Source organism: Solea senegalensis, linkage group LG13, assembly GCF_019176455.1.
Source record: "Solea senegalensis isolate Sse05_10M linkage group LG13, IFAPA_SoseM_1, whole genome shotgun sequence".
In the NCBI taxonomy this organism is placed as follows: Eukaryota; Metazoa; Chordata; class Actinopteri; order Pleuronectiformes; family Soleidae; genus Solea; species Solea senegalensis.
In genome coordinates, this window is record NC_058033.1 from 10,693,367 (window position 1) to 10,721,364 (window position 27,998).

At 39.4% G+C, this 27,998-nt stretch overlaps 3 protein-coding genes across 6 annotated transcripts in view; 1 reads left to right on the forward strand and 2 right to left on the reverse strand.

Moving 5' to 3' along the window:
* Positions 1–6,571, reverse strand: part of LOC122779530 (unconventional myosin-XVIIIa-like) — an 87,851-nt gene extending 81,280 nt beyond the window's left edge. For all 3 annotated transcript variants that reach the window (XM_044041983.1, XM_044041984.1, XM_044041982.1), the window contains exons 1-2: positions 6,477–6,571; positions 1,773–2,840 (exon numbers count right to left, since the gene is read on the reverse strand). In XM_044041983.1, coding sequence (XP_043897918.1) covers positions 1,773–2,732 — 960 coding nt within the window. In that variant the 5' untranslated portion in view covers positions 2,733–2,840; positions 6,477–6,571. The remainder of the gene's footprint in view (positions 1–1,772; positions 2,841–6,476) is intronic.
* Positions 6,572–8,252: 1,681 nt separating this feature from the next.
* On the reverse strand, positions 8,253–10,087 carry LOC122779188 (chromobox protein homolog 5-like). Its single transcript, XM_044041318.1, has one exon. It carries the CDS (start codon positions 9,792–9,794, stop codon positions 9,174–9,176), a length of 621 nt encoding a protein of 206 aa, XP_043897253.1. The 5' UTR covers positions 9,795–10,087; the 3' UTR covers positions 8,253–9,173.
* A 244-nt stretch (positions 10,088–10,331) lies between these two features.
* Positions 10,332–23,281, forward strand: LOC122780150 (vascular endothelial zinc finger 1-like). 2 transcript variants are annotated; one of them, XM_044042967.1, is made up of 5 exons: positions 10,332–10,429; positions 16,390–17,138; positions 20,809–20,878; positions 20,990–21,152; positions 21,719–23,281. In XM_044042967.1, the coding sequence occupies exons 1-5, from the start codon at positions 10,397–10,399 to the stop codon at positions 22,072–22,074; spliced, it is 1,371 nt and encodes a 456-aa protein (XP_043898902.1). In that variant the 5' UTR covers positions 10,332–10,396; the 3' UTR covers positions 22,075–23,281. The 2 variants fall into 2 exon arrangements, with proteins under 2 accessions (XP_043898902.1, XP_043898901.1); XM_044042966.1 differs by having other exon boundaries at positions 10,334–10,429; positions 21,716–23,281.
* The last annotated feature ends 4,717 nt before the right edge of the window (positions 23,282–27,998 follow it).

The window sequence follows — 27,998 nt, forward strand, 5'->3', positions numbered from 1 at the left end:
TTATCTCTGATATGTCTACATCTGAGCTCTTAATGATGAATTGACAACCTTATTGTTACAGACATAGGGCCGGGTCTAATATTAGTAAGTAAGATATAAAAAATATGATACATTATTATATTCTACTTTACATTGAGCTGATTTTCTTTCACCAGCAACTGACCTAATTATTGGCATAAAATACAAATTAACTTTTAAAGATTTTAAACATTTAAATGCTAGGTTTTTGTCATGATGCTACCATGTTTTTAGATGGAACCCCAGGGAAATATGAATTATTTTCAATATACTACATGCAAAAGCAAAAGTTTTTGTAATGAATTAGGCTAATTGGACACTTAAATTGACTGCATGCAGGTGTGAATGTGAGAGTGAATGGTTGTTTGTCTATGTGTGGACTAGCGACCTGTCCAGGGTGTACCACACCTTTCGCCTCATGTCAGCACCACCAGATTGGCCCCCACGACTCTCACATGAAGGATAAAGCGGTTTATTACTGCAGCGAGGCAAGTGCAAGCAGCCCTCACTCCCATTCTGGTCAAATGACAGCAGTGCACCTCCCTCTTTTGATTTTGTGAAGTATTAATATGATATTCAATCATCAGGGGGTATATTCTATTTTTATTTTTCCATCATCTAATCCAATGATTTTGACTAGTATGAGACCTACACAATAGATTGGCTCATCATAATGAATGTGCACACTGATAGACTTATGGAGCTGAACTCTCAATACAGCTATGCAACCAATAGTTTTCAGACCAAAACTGCAATGTGATTAATAAAAAGGCAAAGGCTGCACTTAAGGATATTCTATATATGTGCTTTATGTTATATAGCATATCTGACCCATGTTTTATACCCACTTTTGATGGTTTTCAGTGATGGTAATTCATCCCTCTATTATTTACTACTTTATCCTCCTCGAGATTGGGGTGCCAATCTCAGCTGACATAGGGCAGTAGGCGGGTACACCCTGGACAGTTCGCCAGTCCATCGCAGGGCCCGTCACAGAGACAAACAACAATTCACTCTCACATTCACACCTACGGTCAATTTCGAGTGACAAATTTACATAATCCCCATATTGCATGTTTTTGGACTGTAGAGAAAACCCCCACACACACACACAGGGAGAACATGCAAACTCCATGCAGAAAGGCCCCAGGTCTTCTTGCTGCATCATCTTGTAAAACTGCAATTAGATATATCCTTAAAATCCTTCAGTTTTTTTTTCTTTTTTTAAACAAGGCAGACCTCCACCAGACCTATACCAAAGCTTAAACACTTTATCACCTTCGTTTTATATACAGCACCTGAAATGTTTACATTTTGATGCACTGGATCCAGACGACTTTCTGGATCTGTATAGAACTTTACCTTCTTATAGCATCTTACACAAACGATATCAGTGAGATATACACATCTGAACTTGAACTTTTGACAGATACATTTTTTCTACAGTTTTGCCCATCATAAGAGAAAGGAATTTCTTGAAAATGTGATAAATAATCCAGTGGCTAGATTCTTACCAAACTTTACGGGGAACATACTTGTGTATGTCACAAACATCTGTCAAAAAATATAGACGGGACGTTGCTAAGAAGCTAACAGAAGAACAAACTTAATTATAGGGGAAAAACAAGGGACAATGGATTTATCCAATCACAGACAACAAATACAGTATATATGACCACTCAACCAACCCTTGTGGAAAATGTGTCTACTGTTTATTTAAAGGACTGAAAGTGATTTTTGAAAGTACTACTTACATCAAAGACCTCCTTGTGCAGCTCTTGAGTGCTCCTCAGCCAGCTGCGGTTCAACTCGCTCAGCTCCACAATCGGCTGAACCTTTAGCCGAACCGACTCTCCAGACTGACGGATCATCTCCACAATCTCATCCCTGCTCTTGTTCTCCACATTAATCCCATTTATTTCCACCAGCCTGTCTCCTGGAACCAGGCCCACAGCGGGATCCTTAGTCCCAGCACCTGGTTCAGCAAAGTGAACCACGCGTCGACTCATTTTTCCGTCAGGGCGCCTGTCTAGCATTGTGATCCTTCGCAAAGAGAAGCCAAAGTCCCCCGTGTTGCGACGTTGCAACTCAAGTTCTCTTGCGTCTGGTATTGGTGGAGCAACAAGCACGGGCAGCTGAAGGTCCACACCAGGGAAGGTCTTCTCCACCATTTCAGGAATGAAAACAACATTGGTGCTTTTCAGGTTGGACATTAAAGATGTACTCCAATTCTGACTAGAAGGATTCAAAGCTTTGTCCGCTTTGCTTTTGTGATTAAAAGACACATGTTTCTGCCCCACTGTATAATTCAGCTTGGCAAGTTCTCCAAACTTAGCAGCTCTCTCTTTAACAGAGTTTTGGTGATGTACTAGTTCATCTCTCTTCATGTCTTCACCAGAGGTACTCGCACTTATTTGCTGCACATCCTGATGCTGCTGCTGCTGTGTGCTGTGAAGGTGTTCGCCCCCCAGGTCTGTTAGGTTGAGCTCTGTGTTGCTCGCAACTTTAATGGGGATGGGACTAGAGATCTCCAACCTGCTCCTCACGTCCCTCTTAGAGCTCCCGCGATTGAGATGGAAAAAGCCTCGTCGTATGCTCATCTCTTCCAGGCTCTTCAACTCAGCCTGGGACATACGCTCCTTCTTTTCTTTTTTGTCTTTCTTTTCTTTCTTTCCAAAGTCCTTCTCCTTGTCTTTCTTAATTAGATGAAACATGCTTGCTTCCTGCTGTCATTCACCAGTTTGAAATCTTTTGACTAATTTTTTAACTGTTTAATGGAGAAATATCCTTGAAGCACCAAGGAATGTGAACAGTGATGTGATCTGTGGAGAAGAGACATGAATAAGAGAAATTTAGAATCATATTTGCCAGGAGAATAATAAATCAGTGGAATCTTTTCAACTCAAAAATCATCAAATAATTCACTTGGAATTTGATTAAAATATCAAATATTTTCAAATGTGTTCATTGATTATTTATTTTCACCAGACAACAGCAACTACACACAACCTTAAGTTTCCACTTGGAAAAGATATCTAAGAAACCAAGAAACCATGTTTTCACTGAGAGCGAGTGTCCATATCTCAAGCTGGTTCCCCACTTGGGGGGGAGGCCAGAAGCATGCACAGTGTAGTCAGCTCTGACTATGTGTCAGTACCTCATACAACCACAAAAAACCTCAACTATCCTTTAAGTGTCATGCTCTCATGCCATATAGTTTGCCTAAAGCTAAGCATGTCTTATTAAAGTTATTGCCTCACTTGAAAACAAAGGGCCTCACTCTCATTTTCAGTGATGCGGCATCCACAACTCCTCTGTGGAGGCTCAGGTGCTACTTCAGCCTTCACTCTCATCACCTCCTTATTACTTCACCCCATGGAGTGGGAGTGAAGTATTGTTTTTGGTGGCTCTATGTGTGCGTCTGTGCTTCCACACTTGCGTGCAATATGAGCCTTGTCTTCAAAAAGTTATTGGCCTAACTTGAAAACATTTCTCATTTTGGGCCAAAAAGTTAAATGTTTGTAAAATCCTTTGAAAATCAGTACGAGACAGGGAAACAAAAAAGTGAAGTTGAAGCTGAAGGTAACCTAACCAACTGTTTCCCAAACTAAAATACCATCATCATTTTCAGGGTGATTATGAAGGTCCATGCTGCTAGGGAGTATCTAGGGGGCTCAAAATGTGACCTTCTGCAAAGCAATAGTAAAGATTGAAGTGGTCTTCCTGAACCACCTGTCAGATTCATCTTTGTGATCGTCATAGACAGGGCTGTCTGCACTACCAGTCCATTCACCTCCTTCTTTGTTTTAAGATTTAGAAAGTCTGCCTGTAAATACAGCAGCATTGTCTCCTCTGAGATATTTTAACTATGCTTTATCTGCGACCTCTTATCGCTTGGTGATTCTCTCAAACAACTCCATTATCTCAGTCCCAACCTTCAACGACAACCTGAAATCATTTGTGATTGAGCTTTTTTTCCCCCTCCTCTTTGGTTCCTCAATGAACTACTCCTCCCCCTTCTTAGCCCTGTGTTAGCCCTCTGCTCAAGAATATTCTTCAGACATATAATTTCCTCTATCTTTTTCTGGTTGCAAGGCCAGTATGCAAGCCTTTCTTCAGTGTTTTGCATTCTCTTTAAACACTTGCTCTACAGAGCATTTGATCATACTTGATTACAATTGTGTGCACCCTCTCTCACTGAACATCTTGCCATTCGCTCTCATTCTCATGTGTCTTAAGCTCACATGGCTTGTTCACTCTGCAGAAGGCTTTTCAGACATTCCATGTTTCTTCAAAGACTTCCCCTGCATTGTCCTCAATATTACCCCTTACTCTTGCTATCCATTGATGTTTTTTCCCCTCAGTGTGCATTGTCACTGGAGCTCATTAAATACAACACGGTGCAACTTTTTGAATGCATCAAATCAATATCTGGAGCTCATTAAGCTGAGAGCGTTTAGATTAAGTTGTCAGTGTGCAAGTCATTTTGTTATTTGCTGTGTAACAGTCAAACAGCTGTATTTCGTATATTCTGCTACTTGGTTGTCTGAATTAATTAGGAGAGCTGAAATGTGCACGAAACCTCACTGAAAACATGGCTGCCAGAAATGATTACTTATCTACATCTTACATCACCTATTACATAAGTCTACGATATCCTCAGAATATGTTTGTCTCTTTATTTCGCCAATAGACAGCCTCGTCAGACTGGAAACTGAAGTTGCTATCACTTTGTAAACAAAAAAATCTATTATTTTACTTCAAAGCGGGCAGATGATCCACCGTTGCCTTAATATAATTTATACTTTAAAATAACATGGAATGTATACATAAAGAGTATTTTTATTTATTTATACCCTGACGATTTCTAAATGTAAACACTTTCACATTCATTTCTGTCGATTTAATCCACTGTCCTCAGCTGACTTGACTGTCTTTCCATGGATGTATGCTCACTTGTCTTGCAGTGGAAATTAAATGGTGCTCAACCCGCTATCAACTCGCCAGGTGTTTCCTTGGGCTATGATGTAAACGCCTAATAATCACAAACTGAAAGTGGGTGTGTCACCACCTAGTACAGAAGAAGAAACACCTCATTCAAGAAATTGATTACCCACAAGCACATGTGTGCTGGGCAAAGTAAAGTAGTCCACTTAATCAATCAATTAAACAGGTTGTAGCTCCACCATCCTTTTGATGTTATTACTCTGCCTCCATTTCATGAACAGAAAGGTGTAATATTATTTGTTTGCTGTGTCCTTTACCTTACAACAGGCCCTATCAAGCAATACTATCAGATCTGACTGAGGGAGTATTTGTGTGTATACAACAGCAGAGCAGGGTGGGGATTTATCCCCTCAAACTGCTGGATGACCTGTTTTTTTAAGCTGTATAATTCACTACTGAAACTTTTCGTGGGTGCCGCTTCAGTCATACTCCAACCACTTTTCAGATGTCTCACTCACAAATACAATGAGATATATATATACACATCAGCCTTTATGAAAGGCTTCAGAGTACAATAAATTGTCTTATGTATTCTGAAATAGTTACTTACTAATCAATTAATTGATGGTCAAATTATTGCAAGGAAGCACAGGTGGAGGTCCTCAGAATATTTCTTTATCTTGTAAGGATCCTTGGCCAGGACAAAATTAAGAAACGCTGCTCTGGGGATGGCACAACACCACTTTTCAAATCCACTACCACTGCTGATAACACAAACTTGAGTATCTGAAGATACCAATATCAGTCCAATAGTCCATTTTAGATAGAACTGTTAACAACACATTATTGTGCTAACCATTTCAAAGTTCGTCAAAGACATTATTGTCCAAATATATCACAAATATTCTTCTCAAATAAGGAAAAAATGAACATGACTCTGCTAAAATGCTGTTGCTGAGTGCTATTTACATTTTCACAATCGTAGAGAAGTACGCAATATAACCAGTACATTTTTATCTGTGCGATATCTGATGCAGTGATCAATTGTGTCCCCTTAGTCCATGACCTTGACACATCAATACACTTGAAGTTGTCCTGCTGTCAGACGTTCAGCTACATCCTCCATCAGCTCAGCTTAGTCAACAGCCCTGCTTTTGTTTATGTGAAGCCACAAACACTCAATTCGCACTTAATCCACAGTTAATCACGTGTTGACAGAAGCTGAGAAACATTTACACTGACTTTACATTGTTTGCATATTCTGAACATGCTTTAAAAAAATCGCTGCTAGTTGTTAATTTATTTACTTTTAAGCTTGAATAATTAACATTTCTTATACACATGGTACACATAACTAGGTTGTCGCTGCCACTGTTCCACAACCTGACCGTAATGCTCCCTCTTTAAGCTGCTTTGCCCTCATTTTCAAACAACGGCGCCCTCAGCACAGAGTAAAAACATGAAGACAACAGCAGAGTAACACATAGTGAGCAAATATGACCGTGACTCACCTGTGATAGCCCGCAAATCAGTGTTGTTATCCTAGGAGAAGTTTTCTGCATTTTTCTTACGGAATAGTCAGCAGGTGCACGGAAATGGTGCGTTCAAGTGCTCGTGGCAAGCTCCGAGTTCTCGTAAACCAATCGTGGTCAGTGTGTTTTGATTTAAAAAAACAACAACAAAAAAAACATGTGAGTGATGCAGCAGACGAATAAAATATGAATATACAAAAGACTAATATACAAAAAAAACATTTTATACAATACTATTATGTAGCACAATTGTGTACGCTACACAATTGTAATTTACACTGAAGCAACCGTTGTTCAATGACAAAAGATATATTTTCAGTGTCAAAAGATTTATGTATGCATATATATGTATATAAGATCTGTAAAAACAAATTCATTTTAATTTTTAAACTCCTATTTAGGTTGCTTGTGTGTAAATGGCTACTATTTAAAATAATTCCAACAGTATGTGAAGGAAGCACAAATAGAAACTGGACAGCAGTGACCCCTCCTGGTGTTTTTACTTACAGTAAAATGAACCAGAACACAGGGGGTGCAGTTAAAGATTACAGATTAAGGCAGGCAGCCACATTTTCATTATTACTGACCAGCTCCAGGTTAAGATTAAGATTAAGATCCAGATAAAAATAAGAAATTAAACGTAACCAGTCCTCAAATCAACCAACGATCATCCAGCTTTCTCATCAATCACAGGTGCAGAGAGTACACACATCTGTGTTGTACAGTCTAGTTACTGTAATGCTTCATATTACATTTGTCAAGTCTCTTATTTGATCCGTCTCCCACAGAGTGAGTAACTGATGTCAAAGAGAAAGTGCATTATACTCTACATGTTCAGTCAAAAATACACGCAAGCACAACAAATCCAATGACTAAACACTACCATGTTCACAGTGACTCGGTGACTTTCTCATTAAATTCTGTGGTACTAATTACACATGATAAAATCAGACCGTTGTTTATTTGTGTTGTGGAATGTTTATGTGTGTTGGTGCTGTTGTTGCCATACTTCTTTCAAGCGTGTGTTTTAACATTTGATTCACGCTGTAGATTAAATTTCCCTCAAGATAATAATAATGATAAATAATAAAGTAGGAAAGAAAATTAAGATTTAGAGCCATAAATGTTTCTAGTTTTGACGTGGCATTTATCAGCTGGGTTTCTCTTAGATGTTTATCTCAAAGGAGAACGCCTGGTTTAACAAACATTCCCTCTCACATTCACACCTATGGATAATTTACCAAATCCCCATATTGCTTGTTTTTGGACTGTGGGAGGAAGCCGGAGAACCCGGAGAAAACCTACACACACACAGGGAGAACATGCAAACTCCATGCAGATAGGCTGCTTGCTACTACTTTCACAGTTTCCTGCTAATGTACTGTCACGATAGGTTACTGTTTCATTATAAAGTCAATTGCTGTAAACTAACAGTGTTTCACTCTAACTTCATAGTAACACCATTTAGTAATATTTTCTTACTAAATCACTAAATTCACATCATATTATACAGTTAATTACTGTAAATTTCTGGTATTTTTCTTTATGAATGCTATATAAAAATATATGTATAATGTAAGTATTTAACTGTGCAAATAACACTTTCCCGTAATAGCCAAACCTACCTGATGCTTTCAATCACTCAAACCATGGACAGCCATATGCTGCGACTCATGGGAGTCATCTTCGGCTCTGTTTGGACGGATATACTTCTCCATTGAAGAGGGAAAGCTAAATATTTGCCATGCAGACCACTTTTTTTAAAACAAAAATGTCTTTATTGTCCTTAACTTGAACTAGTGAGAGCATAAAGAAGTTTAAAAAGAGATTTAAAAAGTTAACAACGATATCATAACTACATTACAAAGATACTAATTGACTGCAATTCTCAACAACTTTACAAAGTTTCATCACAGTAAACAGAACAAAGTGAAAATGTACAAGAGATTAAAAAAAAGTTCATTCAATGATGAGAAAAATGGTCTTGAAGAAAAGGGATGCTATACTATAGCCTGACTTTTAAAGGGATAGTTCTGGTTTTCTTAAGTGTATATGAGGTAGTGACACATTGTCACAGTGACAAAATAACACATTTGAACTGACTAATAGAGGCATAAATGGATTAACAACAATGCGTCTTGACGTAAAATTCCTCACTTCCTCTATGTACCTTGATGCAGGTTGTGAGCAGTTTACAAAGTGACACAAACTTTCCAGTCAGGAAAAGGATACCCAGTGATAAATTGGCCAACATATTCTTAAAATGTTATAGACTTAATTGGGTATAGATATTATTCAGTGAATTTAAGTGGCTAAAATTTGTTTTTATGTGTGTTCTCACTGGCAGTCATTTTTTGAGAGAATACATGTCTCTGTATGAAGCTGGTTCCTGTTATAGGGGCATGCACGTCGATACCTCATCAAGCAAAAGTACAACTGAACTATCCCTGCAACAGACAATAAAACAATACAGCATAAACCCTCCAACAGTACAATAGCATTTCATCCAAGCCTGCCACACCATCTCCTCTTGTCAGATGGATTTTTATCAAGCGTTCGGGACCTTATACTCTGATGTGGACGTGGTTTATGGTGATGATTGGGGGGGTGGAAAATGTCTGCCTGAAACTCATGCCTGCGGTGGACAAGCTCCATTTCCCTCCTGAAGTGATTCTCTTATGCACTCACAGCATCCTTCTCCTTCTTGTCACTGTCTTCATGCCAGGTCAGACGTTCCTCATAGAAGGCTATGACAACCTGTGGGCACTTCTGATTAGCCTCTTTAGCAAGCACAAGATCGGCATCATCAGAGTCTTTCCACTTCATAAGAAACATCAGGTCCCCACTGGAGTCAGTGGCTCCAATGATCTTCTCTGGCTCGAGTCCTCTTTCAAAGCCACGAACAACAACACTGTCATCGTCTTTCTTCTTTTTGGGTTTACCTCCACCTTCTTCCTCCTCCTCCTCCTCCTCCCCCCCCTCCTCATCATCTGAGCTCCTTTTCTTTGAGCTACCAGACTCTTTAGGTCGTTCCATGGAGCTTGAGCTTGATTTGCTGCCAGGTGTGGAGCCTCCACTGCTGCTGCTTTTCTTGTAGGTTTTCATGAATTCAGCAATAAGCTCGGGGCAACCCAGATTCTTCTCTGGCTCCCATGTGTTGTGCTTCTCAGAGTAGCCTTTCCACTTCAAGAGAAACTCGACTCTGCCTTTCACCACCCTCCTGTCCAGAACCTTCTCCACGGTATACTCTTCTTCCTCAGAGGATGAGGACCCATCTTCGCGAGACTTTTTGCCCATTGTACAGTTTGTTGTCGAACACTAGGCTGTAGCAGATCACAGGTATTTCACCTCTGGATGCGCAGACCGTGGACTGGCGGTGTCGGCCGCAGCGATAATATGACGTATTTTACGAACCTGTAGTCGATAAGGCCAACGTCAGGGGTGCTTTGGCATGTATAGCATGAAGTACATAAAGGTGCTGCGTTTTCTCATTAAATTAGACCGAAGCTTTACGGAAATTCGACGGTAAAGCCTAACGCAAGCGACTGTAAACTATTGTAGCAAATGGCCCTCGAGGAACCAGCAAAAAAAACACAACGAGAGGGTGATGATGTTTTTTGATCATTTGATCAAATTGTTCTCTGGTGTCAAGGCAGCAAGTCAGGTGGTATTTTTAAAAAAAAAAAAAATTTTTAGAAAGAAATTAATTTTCACACTTTATTTAATTTATTCACCGAATCGTGCAAACGCATTTAGCAAACTACATTTACACTCGCACCCCTACATAGTGTGCAAAGTGGTTCCGCCCACGAGGTCACCGGAAGTTGTTTCAGCTGCCATGTTTGGTTGCTTTGTTGTACGCTTCTACCAGGTTTCCTACAGAATTAGTAAGTGTGGAAATGGAGCCGAGCTGGAGTACGTTTCTTTTTCAAGTAAGTTCACTCTTCGGGAGGCGAACCGGGTTAGCTCATTAAACAACCGATTTAAACGCAAACAATCGCACTGTTGGCGGTTAAAGCCATATTTTTAAACGAGTACACGCTAATCTCAAGTAACCAAGCAAAACAATGGTATATGAATCCAGGCGTCCAGCTGTGAGGCTTGGGAATGACGCTAGAACAAAAAAATCAATTCTTCTGAACGAGTGTTTGAAAACGTGGCTTTTGTGTAAATCGTGCGGATATTTTGGATATAGGTGTACGATAACTCGACAAGGATTGTGATTTTTAAGTTAGTTTGCCAAGTCGAAGGCAGCAAAACATGCGAGATGATTTGAAGTAACGTTAAATCTGGAGAGACGCCACCGTACCGTTACAATCGAGACAGACCTGTTTTTTTTTTTTCTCCACTGAAGGCTTTGATTAGCAGACCCTGTGTGATAATGAGATCCAACACGAGCGAATATTTTCATTGATAACAAAACATATGCGTCGTATTTTTAGGTGGTTGGTGTTGGTAATGTTGAATAAGCGTGTACTTAGTTATGAACTGCTGAGATTTACTGCCAACGAGTCCGCGGTGAACTTTCCGCTTGCTCAAAGCCGGTTTCACTGTATTTAGCCAAGTTAGCTAACGATGTTTAGGCTACCTCCATTTAAAAACTCGCTAGCTCACTTAGCCACAAATAAATGGAGCATAATTTGGACGATGCTACTGTGAGGAGCTTAGAAAACACGACTTGATATCGAGCGGAGCAGTGCTCTGTTTATTATGTCTATTTATTCCGGTGACCGCGGCAGTAAGGCATTTGAACTATGCACATATCAGTAGCAGCTAACACTAGCAATGAAGGGGCAGAGTTGAAATTAGCAGCGACCGTACGCAATTTGTTAAGTCCCTTGTTTTTTTTCCGCCAGAAAGTGTGTTCAGCTGTAGGCAGTGATCGTCTGCTTTATGCCACCGCTTTCTCCTCAGTGTGCAAACATGGAAGCCTGTTGTTCAACAGCATGAATGAAATGTTTGATTCCCCATGGCCTTACTTAGCTTAAACTAATTAAACCTAGCTTGGCCATGACAAATACACGACCCGGATATTTTAAGTAGTACATTTCAAAGAATGTAACATTTTCCTGCCAATTCGAGTGGAAATTTTCTTATGTTTTGTCAGCTTTTGGTCACTAAAATGGACGTACGTCACAGGTGCAATTTTTGCGTCTTAACAGATTACTTTTCTGAATATTATCACTTAATTAAAGCTTAATGTTTTAACTCATGAGCGAGAACGAAACATAAACGGCTTAAATTATTACTTAAAGTGTTACCAAACTTTGCAAATGGCAACATTTGCAGCCCTACCCCCCAATTAGTTGATGTTTCCCAAATTTCTAATAGTTGAAGTTCTCAAAAGAAACAAAACAATATTCACATGAGAAGTTGAATAGCTTGTTATTGTTTTATTCCTACTTTGAAGTGGACACTTTTAGTACTTTGCCCTCTTTTAAATAATTTATGACTAATATGTGCAGTCCTTTGGCTCAGTTGCCAGGTTTGTATTGTTTATTGATCAAGACTGAATCTTAATAGAAAGGCTGCAATGATATCCATTTAACAATTGATTACTAAATAAACCTCCCCCTATTTTGATAATCAGTGTCAGTGTTTTTAATATTAAAACAAACAAGTCCCTGATTTCTGCTTCTTGAATTATATTTTTTAGAATTCTTTGCTCTTCTGACAGTAAATGGACAAAACATTTGAAGACGTTTTTGAGGTTTGGTAAACATAGATATTATCAACAGATTAACCGAGTGTTAACCATGTGTATCTTGTAACCCTGGTTAACGGAAATTGGAAACCCGCAGAAAGCTAATAATGACTGATCATGGTGAAGAGCTAGCAAGATCATATCTATAAGCCGTATAGTCTACTACACTGTTCCTTCAAATTATATAAAAGTACAGGTAAAACGTGACATTATTGTCATCGCTGCTCTGAGTGTCGTCATTGAGAAGTTACAAGTCAGCATGTTTGTTGTGGCAGAGGCCGATGCTTATGCACAACTTTAAGCGCTAATTATTCCTGATAAAACAGGCAGATAGACTTTGTGGCTTGTTTTTTTTGCAGTATGTTGGCGTTCAGCCAGAGGCCCTGCATAATATAATGTGCCTCACACTGTTACTGTGTAGATGTGTGGGCAGTTCATTCTCCATCATTTGGAGAGCAATATTTCATTCAGCCATTAACAGTTGGTTTGCAGTAATGTTGTTTTTATGAGATCACCAGTCACTACCACGTTACTGTTTCTTGAAAGGTATTTACGAAAAAAAGTGTCACTTGAAAAGTTGATGATTCAAATGGTTTAGTTTAAATGGTGTGACAATTGTTTCAAATAATCATTGTTTGAAAATTACTTGATTATCAACATGGGTAAAGTAAAGTCATATTTAACAAACACTGTAAAAATGCAGTGACAGAAGAGTGCTATGCCAGTAACAAAGTCATAATAAATCTGTATTATATTAAGATCTATTAAGTGAAAACAATTATTGATTACTAAATCAAATTACATCAACTATTTTGATCATCAATTAATCGGTTTGGGTGTTATGTTTTTTTTAAATAATTAAAACAAGTTGCGAACATTGCAACTCTAGTGGACACACAAAACTATAAAGGATCAAACTGGTGGCTAAACATCTTTCAATTAGTCATGGATAAGATATAATTTGCTACTCACTCATTCAATGAACACTCACCATTTGCTGCAATACTGGTAAATATTAGATCCTGCTAAGTCAGTCATAATAAGGAACCATTATAGAACTACACATGCAAAGGAATTTTAGTGCACTGATTATGTAAAATGCAGTGTATTGTTGAACCAAGCTTTACCTCAATGTTAAGCCTTGTATTAAATCCCTATAGTTTTCTAAGCTCAACACTGTATGCTTAACAATACCAGAGAGACATACAGTATTGAGTCGGTGTCATATACGAGGCAGATATTAACTTGCCGTAACACGCAAAAGCTCAGGTGAAATAAAAACTTATCATCAATGGCTCAAACTCTAACCACTGAGCCAGCATGTGTGCACAATAACGAGGCTCTGGAAACAACTTAACTAAATGGAATGTAGTAATGTTATCAGTTACACATGTGCCTTTTCCTGCTATAACAAGCCAAAATGTCTACAGTGGATGAGAAGTTTATTTACCACCCAGCATTGTAACAGAAAGGGAATATTGCTGTGTGTATCATATATGTACATTACTGATGGGCATATTGTCACTTTGTTTTTGTATTTATGCTTTGGATATATAATGGCAAAACAAAACTTTAGGTATCTGTTATAATGTGTATGTTTGCTTGGGTGTTCAGTTTTGGCCTTGGACTTTAAGGGAAATCCAAATCATCCAGTTATAGAAAATCAGTCTTCAGTGGATAAGCAATTTCTGCTATATGCTGCATGGCATTGGTACCAATATGGAATAAGGGTATGAATCGGGATTTATAGTGTGCATTATGTTTTTTGAAGACTGGTTGTGATCAATTTATAAGCAGTTGATATTGTCCACTAATATCATCTTGTCCAGGCCCAAGTGACGGAATTAATATAAAATAATATATATGAACATTAAAGTTTGTCAGACAACTATGAGGTAGTAAGGTACACAAAACATAAACAAAACTGTTCAACCAATGCCCTCAGTGGAGCCTGTGGAACCTGTGGAGCCATCAGGAGGACTCTCCCTCCATTTTGATGTTATTTATTAGGCAGCAGTCCCAGTTGTCAGAGCATGTTTGTGTCAAAATGGTCAGAGCTGCACAGGAAGCACAGCAGCTGACAGGCCCTGCACCTCTGCCTGCCTGCTTGTCTGTCTGTAGTGATGATGCCCACCGTTAACAAACTTCACAAAGAGGTTTTCCTGGCTGGTATCCCCCGCCCACACCCATCCAAACATAAAGCCCCTACTCCACCCAACCCTGGTGTGCCAGTGGAAGGGCAGCATTGGTATGATGATGACGACTAATCCTGGAAGGTGGCAAGTGTGAGCAGGTGCTTAGACAAATGGATGAGTGGGCTTCGGTGGCATTATCTGTGAGTTTCCCAGGTCCCTCTGTGTGTAAGGGAACTGTGGATAGTTTAGCTGACTAGTGTGCGGATAAACAATGTCCCTGTCTCATGAATAGATGAGCCAAATCAATGAAGATGACCATACAAAGATCCCCCGCTGAGGCCCAAGTGCATCACTGCTCAGATTTGTGTCTTTCACAATAGGCCAGATGACATAAGGAGGACATTGTGTGGTTCATTTTTCTTTGCTATACCCCTCCTCCTCTTCCCTTGGCTGGCGTTCTTCGATGGATGATTGAACCTCAAAGGGGGAGGTCAAGTATTTCACCTTGCCCTTTCTTGCTGGTAGTTGACAACACAGTTGTAAATGTTTTTTACTGGGACAAGAATAGTATATACCATGTCATGATATCATTTTTATGTTTGTGTATGATAGGAAAAAAGAAGCCTGAATGGTTTATGGACGTTTTTGATTTGCCATCTTTTTCTGTACAGTACAGATATCACTGACTGTCAGTACGTCATACAACCCCACTTCAGATAATCTAAACAAGCCCTCTAACTGCTAAATGTTCTAATGCAAGGAGGAGAACTTTAAGTTATGAATAGCTATTTGGAAATCATTAACAGATACATTTCAGCCATTGCATTATTTGAAAGTTCAGTGTGAAAGCAATTTATTGTTTAGCCCTTGGGCAAACCCCCACTGTCTTAGTGGGGGGTAAAGGGTAAATCTAACAACCAAGGAATCAAACAGTCATCAATGAATGTCCCATATATTTTGCAATGCTTTTTTACTTTCTTGGATGATGGCAGAAATAGTACAACAATCTACTATATGGCAACTCATTAGGGCTGATACAAGACATTTGTCTTTTTGATTTTAAACTTATCTTTTAAGTAACTTTGCAGTCTGTCGATTGTGAGGGACACACCTTATTCTTGAGGTGCACTGCTGTCATTTACCTTGGTACTCAATGAAAAACACACCTAAACAAGATTCACTATATGAGTTGGACCCTACTGGTTTTGCTGCTGCTGCTAATTGCACCCCCACCACTTCATTCTATTTCTGTTCTGTTATTGGGAACCAATAGTTTGCATCTGAAAAAAACCACAACATAACATATCAACATATCCCCTGATCTTTGTTGCTGAACTAATGGCTTGCTCTTCAGAGCTCTCTTGGCAGTTAAAGTGGATTCTTTAAATCAGCACTGTCACATGATGGAGACATTTTTTTTGTCCATCTGGATAGTGTTATTGATAAGTTGCATGACTTGCGTCACCCTCATAAATGACAACTCTAGAGCACATTTTTTCTTGTTTAACATCTTGAATATCTATGTCTGTATTCTTGGACCTTGCTGACTCTCATGGGGTGCTGGTGCAGCAATCAGTAATGCTTGATTTATTGTAGTAATTCTCATGCAGATCTATAAAAGTAATGATACACTGGCAGTCATATTGCTTTAAATACTATTACTATTAAACACTATTAGACATCAGACTATTGATTAACTACTGATTACCAGTAATAATGCCGAGATGACTGCCCCCATTCAAACACTGCCACTTCTACTGTTAACTTCTGTTGTATTTGTTTCACACAAAATCAGTCATACATATAGTACTGTTTAATTTTTTATCCGTGGACATGTTGCTGCACCGTTTGTGTGCGACAAATACCACGAGGGGTTGTTATCGACTGGTATTGCTAGCAGTAGCTAACCCGGTAAATGTTTGCCTGTTTTTTTCCGGACTTCTCTCAACTATAGTGCATGTATGTATAGTATAGCGCATAGTAAATGTATATCATGTCTGGATGAATTACTCATGACTTAAGCAAATGTTTGTCTCTGTATTTACTTTATCAGCAGGCCAATGAAGCCCTCCACCACCAGCACCAGGTGGCCCAGAACAGCCTGCTGCCACTGCTCAATGCAGGAGCAGAGCAGATTGACCAGAAGCCTATTCTGCCCATTCAAATGGACCAGAAGCCACCTGTCAGTGCTGCTGACCTCCTCAAAGATAATATGGCCAGTGGAGGTGTGCGACCACCTGTGCCCGTGATAAAGAAGGAACACAAGGGCAAAACACCGTTCATCTGTGGCTACTGCAACAAGGCCTTCCGTGACAGCTACCACCTGCGACGCCATGAGTCCAGCCACACCGGTATTAAGATGGTCTCACGGCCAAAGAAGACAGCCCAAACAGCCCCCACCATGGTACCCATGATCTCCTCTATGCCACGAGAGAACCACGGCACCCCTTCTTACATCTCCACGGTAGCGGGCATCCTCTCCACAGCAACCACCTCGGTTTCCTCAGGCACAAGTATCATGACATCATCTGCAATGGGCAACATGCCGCAGCAAAACGTCGTCAAGAAACCCCCGAAACCCGTCAAGAAAAACCATGGGTGTGAGATGTGCGGCAAGGCATTCCGTGACGTCTACCACCTGAATCGCCACAAGCTGTCCCATTCAGACGAGAAGCCTTTCGAGTGCCCCATCTGCCAGCAACGCTTTAAAAGAAAGGACCGGATGACCTACCATGTTCGCTCTCATGACGGGGGAGTGCACAAGCCCTATGTATGTTCTGTGTGTGGGAAAGGATTTTCCAGGTAAGGATCATTTTGTGAGGCTCTTATCCATGTAGCACTGGCAACTTTTTGTTGACCCCTTTGGTTCATCAGCATCCTCTCTCTTTTCCTGCTAACTTTACTGTGAAAGAGGCATTTTAATAAAATGGTATACACTTGCAATATTTCTGTAGTTTACAGTAGAGAGGGCAAAATACCACTTTGTCATGACTGGCACCATTATCACTTGATGTAATCTTTTACCCCTTTAAAACAACTGAACCAGTGTGCTGCTGCCTTTACCCACTCGCTATAACCAGCCAAAAACATAAACAGTTTGGCAGACAGGTGCAGCCCTCACTCACATCCTGGTCACATGATGGTGGTGCACATTTCTCTGTACAGCAGGTCACCCATGCTTAGTGACGCATTAAAGTGATATTTAGGTTTTACGGATCATATCAAATTCCACTTGTTTAGTTTTCTTGTATCCACTTTTGACTAGGATTGGACCAATACTGAGAATTTGATGAACTCATCAACTGACATGAATGGTCATTATAGCTTAGACATTTTTCACCAATATATATCTGTATTAGTACCGTAGGCAATGCTTAACTGGTTAATACACATTGTAAGGCAAAATAATATCTGTAATATGAAGTTATTTGTCTTCATACTACCGGACATATTTGTCATAGGGACACACTCTGAAAAGTCCTTAGCCATGGTTGACTGTGACCTGCTGGCACGAGATTTCATGGGGAGATTGTGTTACTTGTTTCAAATGTCTCTGTACATTCCTCTTATAGCTCTTAAAGTGTTGGAATAAGTTTCTATGTTGGACCCATGTTATCCAGCTGATTCAATGAATGTACTCTTGGAGACCAACTCCCAAACATTAATATTTCCAGTTGGGTATCATGTCCAGGCTGTGATCCATAAGTTGTTTTGCTCAGTTGCAAAAAATGGCAGCTGTTTTGTACACAATTGAATGAGCGACATGAAGAATGAGGTGTGATGACAATGGCAAATACTAAATCAGTGAGAAAATAGCAGCAAATGTAAGAAAAGACTTAACATGACTTAACTGCTGCTGTTTTTCCCCATGTGCTTCTATCAATAATTAACAACTCTAAACAGGAAGTATGCATGTGAGCTCTTATGCTAATGGAGTCAGTGAATAATTCCACCGACTTATGGTTCCAATCTAAAGAAGTGATTTGAGTTGTCATTCATTACAAAGCACTCAAGAATAAGGTTTTGTTATCGCTTATTTAGTTATGTTCAGGTGACTTACGGTACTGCAGGTGTGCCATGCCAGAAAATAAATTAGAGGTGCATGATTTTGGACTTTGTGCCAATTTGCGGACAGATTTGGAGTGCTTGGACCAATAACCAATACCCATATTTACGGGTCTCCCTTTGCCCAACTTCAGAGGTTATTATGGCCTCCTTTACATCTGACATTAAAATGCATTTTCTGTGATCAGATAGATGAATTTACACCTGGTATTAACATGCTTCTCCAGTGTCCCCCCCCTCCCCATTATCTCATCTCCTCTATTTTAACTCTATTTTAGTCTCTTCAAATGAAATTAACACAGTATTTTATGTACTCGTGTCTCAGCAGATGTAGCTATAGGTTTTCTTTATAACAGTTGGAGAGGTGACAAGGCGAGAGCAGCATATTCAGCATACTCTTTTAATCATTATAGTTAGGTTGTTTTTGCTGATATCTATTTTAAAGCCATTAAGCCAAGATATTATGCATCCTCAAATTAAAATTTTGAACATAGTATAATTATTTCTGTTGTATAATCAAGTTTCAAATGGTCCTCAAACAAAGGCCTGTTATTTATGAAACCAGTAATACTAATACTGTGTGTTGACTAGGGTTGTGATTTAATGTTTTGTGTGTTTGTTAATTGGCAGCTCTAAATGTATGATTTTACTGCCATTTACTGATCATGTAGCAGCAAAGTGGCTGCCTTTTCATTTGATGTTTCTACACAGTTTTAGATTTGCACTTGCACTGACCCCCCAACTCCAGTCCAACCACATGTTTAAACAGTCACACATGGAGGAGCATCAGTGGAAGGGTATCGGGGGAGGAGGGGAGGCGTCACTTGTCACTTTGCGGTTCCCGCCAGCATGTCACTGTCCCCCCCCCCCAGGAATTCAATTAACCATGCGTTCGGGTCAACACATTTGCTATTTGGAGATTAAATATGTTGTTCAGGGACGTCTTGAGACAGCGATTTATCAATCCAACATACATAAGGAGAAAATACTGAACCATCGAGTGTGCTCAGGAAATAAGAGTTGTGTACGGCAACACAGTGTGATCCCCGGTCAAGCTGTAACACTATCACTGTGCTGTATATGGCAGTTTCAGGCGTGAGTCCAACACAGTGACGTGGGGCAGGGATTCATCAGCATACTGGAAAGTGAGAATGGGGACTGAATAACAGGCCACTGAGTCACTGCCACTCAGCCAGACGATGTCTGGAGGACGAAAAAAAAATAAATAAAGACTTAATTCTTATTCATAGCACCACTTTAGAGAATCCTCTTCAATCTTCTCAGTTTTTAAAGAAAAAAAACTTTGGGTTAGTGGGAAGCTGCCAGTGTTTGCATCATGTCCATCCTGACATGATGCTGCCCTCAAGTTAACAAGATGATGGAAGCGTCAGTGTAAATTCTGGAGTTTTACTAGAAAAGGTCAAGGTAAATGCAAATTCCTGATAATGTGGGAATTTTAAAACAAATAAACCGTGCTGTGTGATGTCATGCATGTTGGTTGTTGTTATAACTTTTACTTAAACTCTTAAATGTAGTTAAATTCTGTGGTATACCTTTTTTTAATTCTGTGGCACAACAGTCAGAAATACAATAATTAACCCTCACTTTGTGGTACTAATGATATTAAATTAATGTTATGGCCTACTTACGCTGCATTTAATCCTCTGTGAGAGGGATCAGTCGACAAATTTATTCAGAAACCATAACTGACATTCTCTTTATTCTCGGTTTTGGTGACTAATAGTAGGGGTGCTAGAAAATAAATACTTAATGTTGTCGTGGTATGACTCGTCTTATAAAAAACAAGTGAACAATGACAGGGGAAATACCACCTTGTTTTTTTTTTTTTTGAAACTAGGTCAAACTACCTCACGCACGGGTGATCTTGGAGAATTAAATGCCATTGACAAAATGTGTATTTACTTTTTCCAATGCCTGTCCCCTCAGTATGTTTTTGCAGATACCTATGCCCGTAAATTATAGTTTGTAAACAACTCATACTTAACTTTATATCTGGTTATATCAATTCAACTGTAAAGTGACTTTCAAAAACAAGCCCAGAGTATGAAAATATATTAGAGGTACATTTTCATCTTCCAGCTGAAATGGATTTTAAAAAGGGAATTACCTCATAATATTGCATCAAGCATATGTCTTGCATTTGTTGGTCTGTATGCTTTTAAAGTATTAAGTTGTTCTCAATTCAAGAAAATCCCTATTAAAATGGAAATTTCAATATAAACGAATGTGCTGAAATAACATGGTCTGTATGTGGAACTAGATGTTCTGATAGTATGATGGCAAAGGGCCTCGTGTGACTCACTGACAGCTCATGTAACTCACTGCATCACTGTCCAAAGATTTAAATGTGCCTTTTGTTTTGTCCTTTCATTTTTATCAAATCTAGGCCAGACCATTTGAGCTGCCATGTGAAGCATGTGCATTCCTCAGAAAGACCGTTTAAATGTCAAGTAACGGTAAGAGCCATGACAATAAGCTATAATGATTATTATTGTTATTACTACTATTAGCGTTATTGATTCATTTGCTGTTATTGTTGTTTGACCCTGTCTGCTACGCGGTTGCAGGCCTGTACCTCTGCTTTCGCCACCAAAGACAGACTCCGCTCCCACATGATCAGGCATGAGGGCAAAGTGACCTGCAGCATCTGTGGGAAGATGCTGAGTGCGGCCTACATCACCAGCCATTTAAAGACTCATGGACAGAACAACTTTAACTCCTGTAACAAAGGTATGTAACACTGGGAAAGGCACAAGACTTATGCCACATTCATCTCATAATAATTCCTTTTGTCTAGTCTACTCTAATTTACCGCTAACAGAGATGTCATTGATTAAAATAAATGAAGGTAGAAAAGGACACATCCATGTTTTTAACACATCCACTACATTTATCAAGCCCTTGATATTAAAGATCATCTGCCTCTTCTAATGTTATTTGTGACAATATTACATATGGCTGCCAGTGAGGACATAAGGAACAGAGTTTAACCACTTAATGTGTAAGTGCTCACTGAATAAAATCTGCACCTGCTAAAGACCACAGTATAGCAATAGTTCTTCAGTTTTATCTGGCCATTGGACTGCCTTTTCAGAGTGGCTATTCAAGTTTTTTAGAGAATAGAATAGAGAAAATGAGAAATTTAACATCAGGGCACAGACAGGAAGTGAGTCAGTGGTGGGCACACTGCAATCAGTGCCTCATACAACCACACTTCTAGAGTAACTCTATAAAATAAACCCTAACTTATCTCCTTCCTACTACATCACTAAACTCTCATCTTGTGTCTCCAGAAGGCAATGAAGTCTGCAATTCTGCCTCAGTGACACCTGTGACTGTCTCCGTCCCCATCACCTCGGCGATGAACCGGGGCAACAACCACCCTGTCACCATAGCCGCACAAATGAACATTAGCACCAACACGGTGAACATCACGTCTCCAATCAGTCTCCAGCATCCGGTCACCATCACCGGACCCCTCAACATCGCCTCTGTCAACATCCCGGCCACGGCGCCGATGAATATTGCCCACCCAGTCGCAATAACGACCCCCATGTCTATGAATATAACCGGCCCGCTCAACATCGCCATGAGGCCAGTGGATACCATGCCTTTTCTGTCCCAAGTCTTGCCTTCCTCCCCGCCCTGGTAAAAAGAGGAATAAGAGGAAAAGGAGAGAGAGAGAGAAAGAGAGAGTGAGTTTTGAACTGGCTAGAAAGAAAGGGAAAATAAGGCAAAACTAGAGACTCCCCCGTACTCCTGATTTGCTCGTCCAGTCCAGCTCTTTCTCACCCACCAACACCACCCCCACAAAAAAAAAACCCTCCTTGACTCATCAAACCGTGAAGTGACTATTTCCACAAGCTGTGCAGGCGGCCCAGCAGGAGAAGTCGCAGCCACTTCTCAACCAGAGATCAGTGACTGACACCAGATGCAGGACACTTGAGTAGGAATCGAGTAGGATTTATCTTTAAATCAGGACAAAACTGTAAGACTTAGTGTAGTCACTTAGAATGATGAAACTGTGATATTTTTTTTGTTTTGTATCATGACAAATGAGAGAAGAGGATTCCTCTAGCACACTCGAGGACTCTGTAGGAACACACACACACACACCAGTGCTTTTGTGAAAGGGAGATGAGAAATGGACTGAAGCAATAATTAGAAATTGCTTTTTTGTTATGTTTTACAACTTCTCTCCCAAAGCCTCTGGGTGTTGCTTTTTATGTTGGTGGTTTTTTTTTGTTTTTTGTAACTATAGCCTGCTAATCACTATTTAATGTTATAGGAAAAAGAGTCTAGTAAAAGGGACAGCAGCTTCCACTTGCATGGAAGAATATTTTTTCACAGTGAATGGCTTATTGTTTCCTTCTCAGATAGTTGGTATGCTCTCGAGGTACAGTGACTAACTTGTACAGTTGACATAGTAATGTATTTTCATGTCAGCATTTTAATTTTTGCTCCAGTCATTCGAGTAGACGTGTCAACGCCGTCCTCTCGATGATGAAATGCTTTGTTTTCTCTTTGTATGGAAACACAAAGGTCTGTTGTTGTTTTTTTTCTTTGCCTATTTGTAATGTTTTTTTTCCATGAAGTCAGAATGAACTGAGTCTTGCACTGAAAGCATATCCTACATACAGGTGAGCAGCAGCAGCAGTATTATTGACAAAGATCAAATTGAAGTCTTAAAAGAATGTTAGTGAGCCAGTCTTCACTTGTGGGCCATCTAGTGGCTGTAAATGGAAAGTCCTGGCTGTGTAGTGAAGCTTTTTCAGTCTGTTACTGTCATTAGTTTTCTCTGACTCTTCTGCACACACGTTTTATTTTGAATCATTTATCTGTAATTGCGCCCCCCTCCCCAAGATGATACTAAGGATCATTCACTCAGGAAAAAAAACATAAAAGTCCATTATGCATGAACATGGTTCCTTTTTTAAATTTTTTGGCATTTTGGTGTGAGAACACTTAACCAGGCTTCTTTTTTTTTTATAAATAAAACATAGCCGTCCATTTAAATGATTAATTGAGTACACGCTGTACCATTACACATTTCTTTTAAATTCTAGTTCAGTCTCTGGCTGCATGGTCATGTGGCTGAGAGCTGGATGACTATGATGAAATGCAAGTTTGTGTCCATTAAAATAATGGGAAAATAATTGGTGTTGCATGAGCCCAAGCACTAGATGTTGAGCGTCAACTCTATGAATGCCATGTTATTTTGACTGTGTTGCAGTTCGTTCCACTTTTGGCCTGAAAAATGGAATATGCATGTTCGTCATTCCCCCCCCCAAAGTTTAGTTTGAAACTAAATGTTACCGTAGCTTCTTTTGTTGTTGTTATGCATTTGCGTAGAAACACTATGATAACCTGTTTGCCAAATTTTGATACAATAACAATGTGATAACCTGAAACATTTCTCATGAAATTGAACATCTCTTTATTTTTAAGGAAAAAAAAAGGAAATTCCAGGACTCTTGTGAAAGCAGTTGAATGTATATCTTTGTAAAAAAACAAACTATTTTAGTTCTGAGAATATGGTAGTTACAATAGATGTGAAAGATAAGATAACCTTTTTTTTATAAATCTTTTGTATTAGAACATTAACAATGGTAATTTTGTATATATATGAAAGGCTTAGGCTTTCTGATTAGCAGAAAGGTCAAACATTCCTACATTTTTTTTAAATGTACGTTTGTCAGATTATTACATAAACATGCGCAATGTTATGTGCCTTTTATTTGGGTTGTCTAAATAAAAGAAAATTATCAAATGTGTTTATGGTTTAAGTACTGTTCAGTATGAAGCGTATTTTCACATTTCAAGCGTTGAGAATTAAACAGGATAACAATAATAATAAATAATTACTGTTTGATGGTTAAGACCCACTCATGCTGGGACATGGACTGATTCAAGCAACTAAAAAATGAAACCTAATTTTAGGATGCCATTGTTTTGAGCTTATCGAAATGTTTGACATTTCATAAAAAACAACATATTGATAAATTAAGAAAGTAAACAATCCATTAAGAAAATAATTTGCGTGTTACAACCCAACTTTAATTAACTTTCCCTCCCTTAATCAATGATTTGCCCTAAAAATCTCCATATATGTTGTTCTTTATTCACAAACACCATTATCACGTGCCTTGAGCTGCCTGTTGTTGCAATACAGAAACCGTCCAGCAGGTGGTGGTGGTTATGCACATTTCACTCTTCCTGCCACTCTCTTTGTTCATTAACCCGTGTGACGATGCAGCGACCAGTCAAAGGTCAAGGGGAAACGTGGGTGAAATTATTTTCATTTAAGTCAAATGAATGATAAATTAAGTCTATAAATGTACAAATCAGCAGATTTTATTAAGTGTTTTCACCAAAATGAATTACCCCAAAAGGAGCGCTACACAGGCAACCATTTTGAGCCACCATGTTTTTACAGTAGCCCACAATAGACAAACTAAACATCTGAGATTTACTAACAAATCTTCATAGATTCTCCAACACACTTGGAAAAGGAAGGGTGAGGCGAAGGAGATTGAGCTTTGACATGCAACTTCATCGATAAATGCTGCTAAATGTTGCACACTGTACTTTAAATGTATACATCTATACGCAACTGAGGGTGTTTCACCTCTCATCCAAGAGGCCTCCTTCAATTTTACAATTACGCTCCTATGTGGTCAAAAGTTCATGGCTGCAGCTCATGTCTCCGGAAGACCACCAGTGATTTTTCTTCAGTGCCCCATAGTTCTTATGTGTGTGTCCCAGCTGTATGCACTCAGTGACAACTGTCATGTTTGGAAGACTGCCCTGTACTGTGAAAAATAAAACACACACACACACACTTGGCAACTCTTTAGGGTGGAGAGTTCAGTTAAAGTTCACATGCAGGAGGTCTGCTCTATCCAACTTCCTGTTTTCATATGAACGCAATAATATCGAATAGACACAAATTAACAGCGTGGGCATTGCATTAATATGAGTTACGGAGCTCTAAGTGTCGTCTTTGATTTTAAAAACATGGATTTAAGAAAGGGGTCACACAGATGGTGTAGTGGTTAGCACTCTTGCCTTTGCAGCAAGAAGATCCCCGGTTGGAATAAGGGCCTTTCTGCACAGTTTGCATGTTCTGACCATAGGTGTGAGTGGGAAAGTGGATGGATGGTTGAGAGTGGATGTGGCCACGCAATGGACTGGTGGACGGTCCGGGGCGTACACCGCCGATAGCCCTATGTCAGCTGAGATTGGCACAGCGGCCCTCATGTGACGGAGGATAAAGCGGTAGAAATAACATGCAGCAGGTTTTTCTACAATTCATTTTTTTTCAAGACTGTGCAGTCAAGTGACTCGGTGTTCTCCTTGTGTGCTTTGATTACACAGCAACAAACTTCACTCGGCACCAAAACAAAAAGTTGACATTTAAAAATTTAATTTGTGCCAGTGATCAAAGCTGACACTTCTAGCAGGTTCTCATGTTGTGAGTGTGCACATGTTGCGCTCTCAGGAACACATTTGATTCAATGCAGACAAAAGGCTGTAGTAATGTAATATTATGAGCGACTGTCACGACATGAACTTAAACCTATTCTATGCCCTTTTGGTCTGAGGGAACTGGGAAATACTGACACATATTTCACCTATAAAACACGTTATTTATGACTGTTGGGTGTGGGTGGAAAAAGTTCAGGTTTTGTGCATGCACCCAGTTTGAGATACAGATGCTTGCCATACACAATACATGGGGGAAAAACATGCATACAAAAAGCTCACCTCATAAAATTGACATATTCTGTATATCTGACAAATGTGTTCACCTCTTTATCTTGCCATTAAACAGCCTTTGTAACTGGATACTGAGGCTCTTCATCTTCACGCTCCTACACCAAAACCCATAAAGAAAAACAGTGTTTTTATCTGACAGCGAATTGGGAGCTGCTGATCTATTGCTGCCACATTTGACAAGTTTATGTCACTTAGTTAAATCCAAGGAAGGATTTCAAACGCCAACCTCACAAGTGAACACTTTCAAACTCAATGGAGGAGACAGCAGTGGATCAACATCTCCTGTTTGCTGTGATGTAAAATTGCTGATTTTCTCTATGAACTTTGGTGTGGGGAGTGAACGGTTTACAAAACAACAACAAAATTCAGTTTCCATTCGATCTTATGATAATGCAGTGAACATATATATCCTTAAGATATTGAATAGTCTTTATGGAAATGTTCATATGTGTTTTTTTCCACCTTTATCACCCAAGTAGAATCTTTGGAAGGAACATACCTGTGATGAAAAGTAGCAGAACAGGATTTTGCAGCAACGAGGAGGAAAAAAAAACAGTCCTTTTGAAACCTTTCGTCAAAGATCAACATTTTTCACCATTTTAAGATGTAGCGCGTAACGTTGTTTATTCAAAACCAGGTCCAGGAGAGGAACAGACAATTAGAGACAATTAGAAGCAGGTGTGACACATTAGGGCAGGTGCGGGTAATCACAGGAGGGCAGGAAGTGAAAAACCTGAAACGAGACAAGACGTGGGTTTCAAAATAAAACAGGAAACAAGAATAAATAAGTAATATACGAAACAAAAGGTCACTTCACTGAACAATAATGCTCTACTTTGTCAGTGAAGCTACATTTTTACTTTGGCATCACAAGTTACTCTGGAGTTTAAATTGTACACATAAATGCCACATTCAAAAGCTTTGCTTTGAGCTCAAGATTGCCTTTTTATGTTGTCATAGTATAAATGGGCTCATGGATATCCCCGCCACCAAAGACGATGGAATCAGATTGTCTGCATGTCTAATTTAAACTGAAGCCATGAGCTCCACACGAGGCGTGGTGTCTTAACTGTCCTATCGTACAACAGGTTAAAGGGCTTAAGTGGCTGCCAGGCGGCGCTCTGATTAAGCACCGTCAGAAAGCTGTCAGGTGCTTGCCTGAACATTACAGGGAGACGTTCTTGTTTGTTTGGATTACCTGCATGATGCACGTTATGGTGGAGAGCAGTGCAGGAAAGCGTGAGTGAACAGAGACAGTTCAGATCATGAAATGACATTGGGATTTCGGATAAACACTGACTTCTGCCGTGCTCATGTTTCACCTTTTTCTCATAGGCGGTCACAAACAAAATCACGTCATGAGAGTCAAGGTGGTGTGTTAATGTTCTAAAGGGGCAATTCAGGCTTTTTGAAGCGTGACTGTATGAGCTACTCACAACCAACAGACATGGATGCTTTGTGGCGCTCAGCAGGGACTCGAGGAAAAACTGATTTAGGGTAAATCAGATTCTGAATACTTCATTAACACCTGGGTGAAAATTAGAATGCACTAATATTTGCTCCCTTAGAAATAAAATAATATAAGGTATAAGAATGCCAAAACACAATATTAGCAAACAGATAAAAATAAGCGACATTTTGCATGAAGTTAGAAGTAAGAAATATGACCCTTTCAATTCTAAGAAATATAAGTAATGTGAATGTAATATGTACAGAAAACAACTGTTTAAATACTATTTTTTGTGTAACAAACTTGCCAGGTGACTTACTAAAGGCACTACTGTGTACAGTGTCAAC

Bases quoted from the DNA above. Each gene is read 5' to 3' on its own strand.
- LOC122779188 (XM_044041318.1), bottom strand. From the start codon at position 9,794: ATGGGCAAAAAGTCTCGCGAAGATGGGTCCTCATCCTCTGAGGAAGAA.
- LOC122780150 (XM_044042966.1), top strand. From the start codon at position 10,397: ATGGAGCCGAGCTGGAGTACGTTTCTTTTTCAA. The intron at 17,139-20,808 runs GTAAGGATCATT...TATCAAATCTAG, and splicing joins TGTGGGAAAGGATTTTCCAG to GCCAGACCATTTGAGCTGCC. The intron at 21,153-21,715 runs GTATGTAACACT...TTGTGTCTCCAG, and splicing joins CTTTAACTCCTGTAACAAAG to AAGGCAATGAAGTCTGCAAT.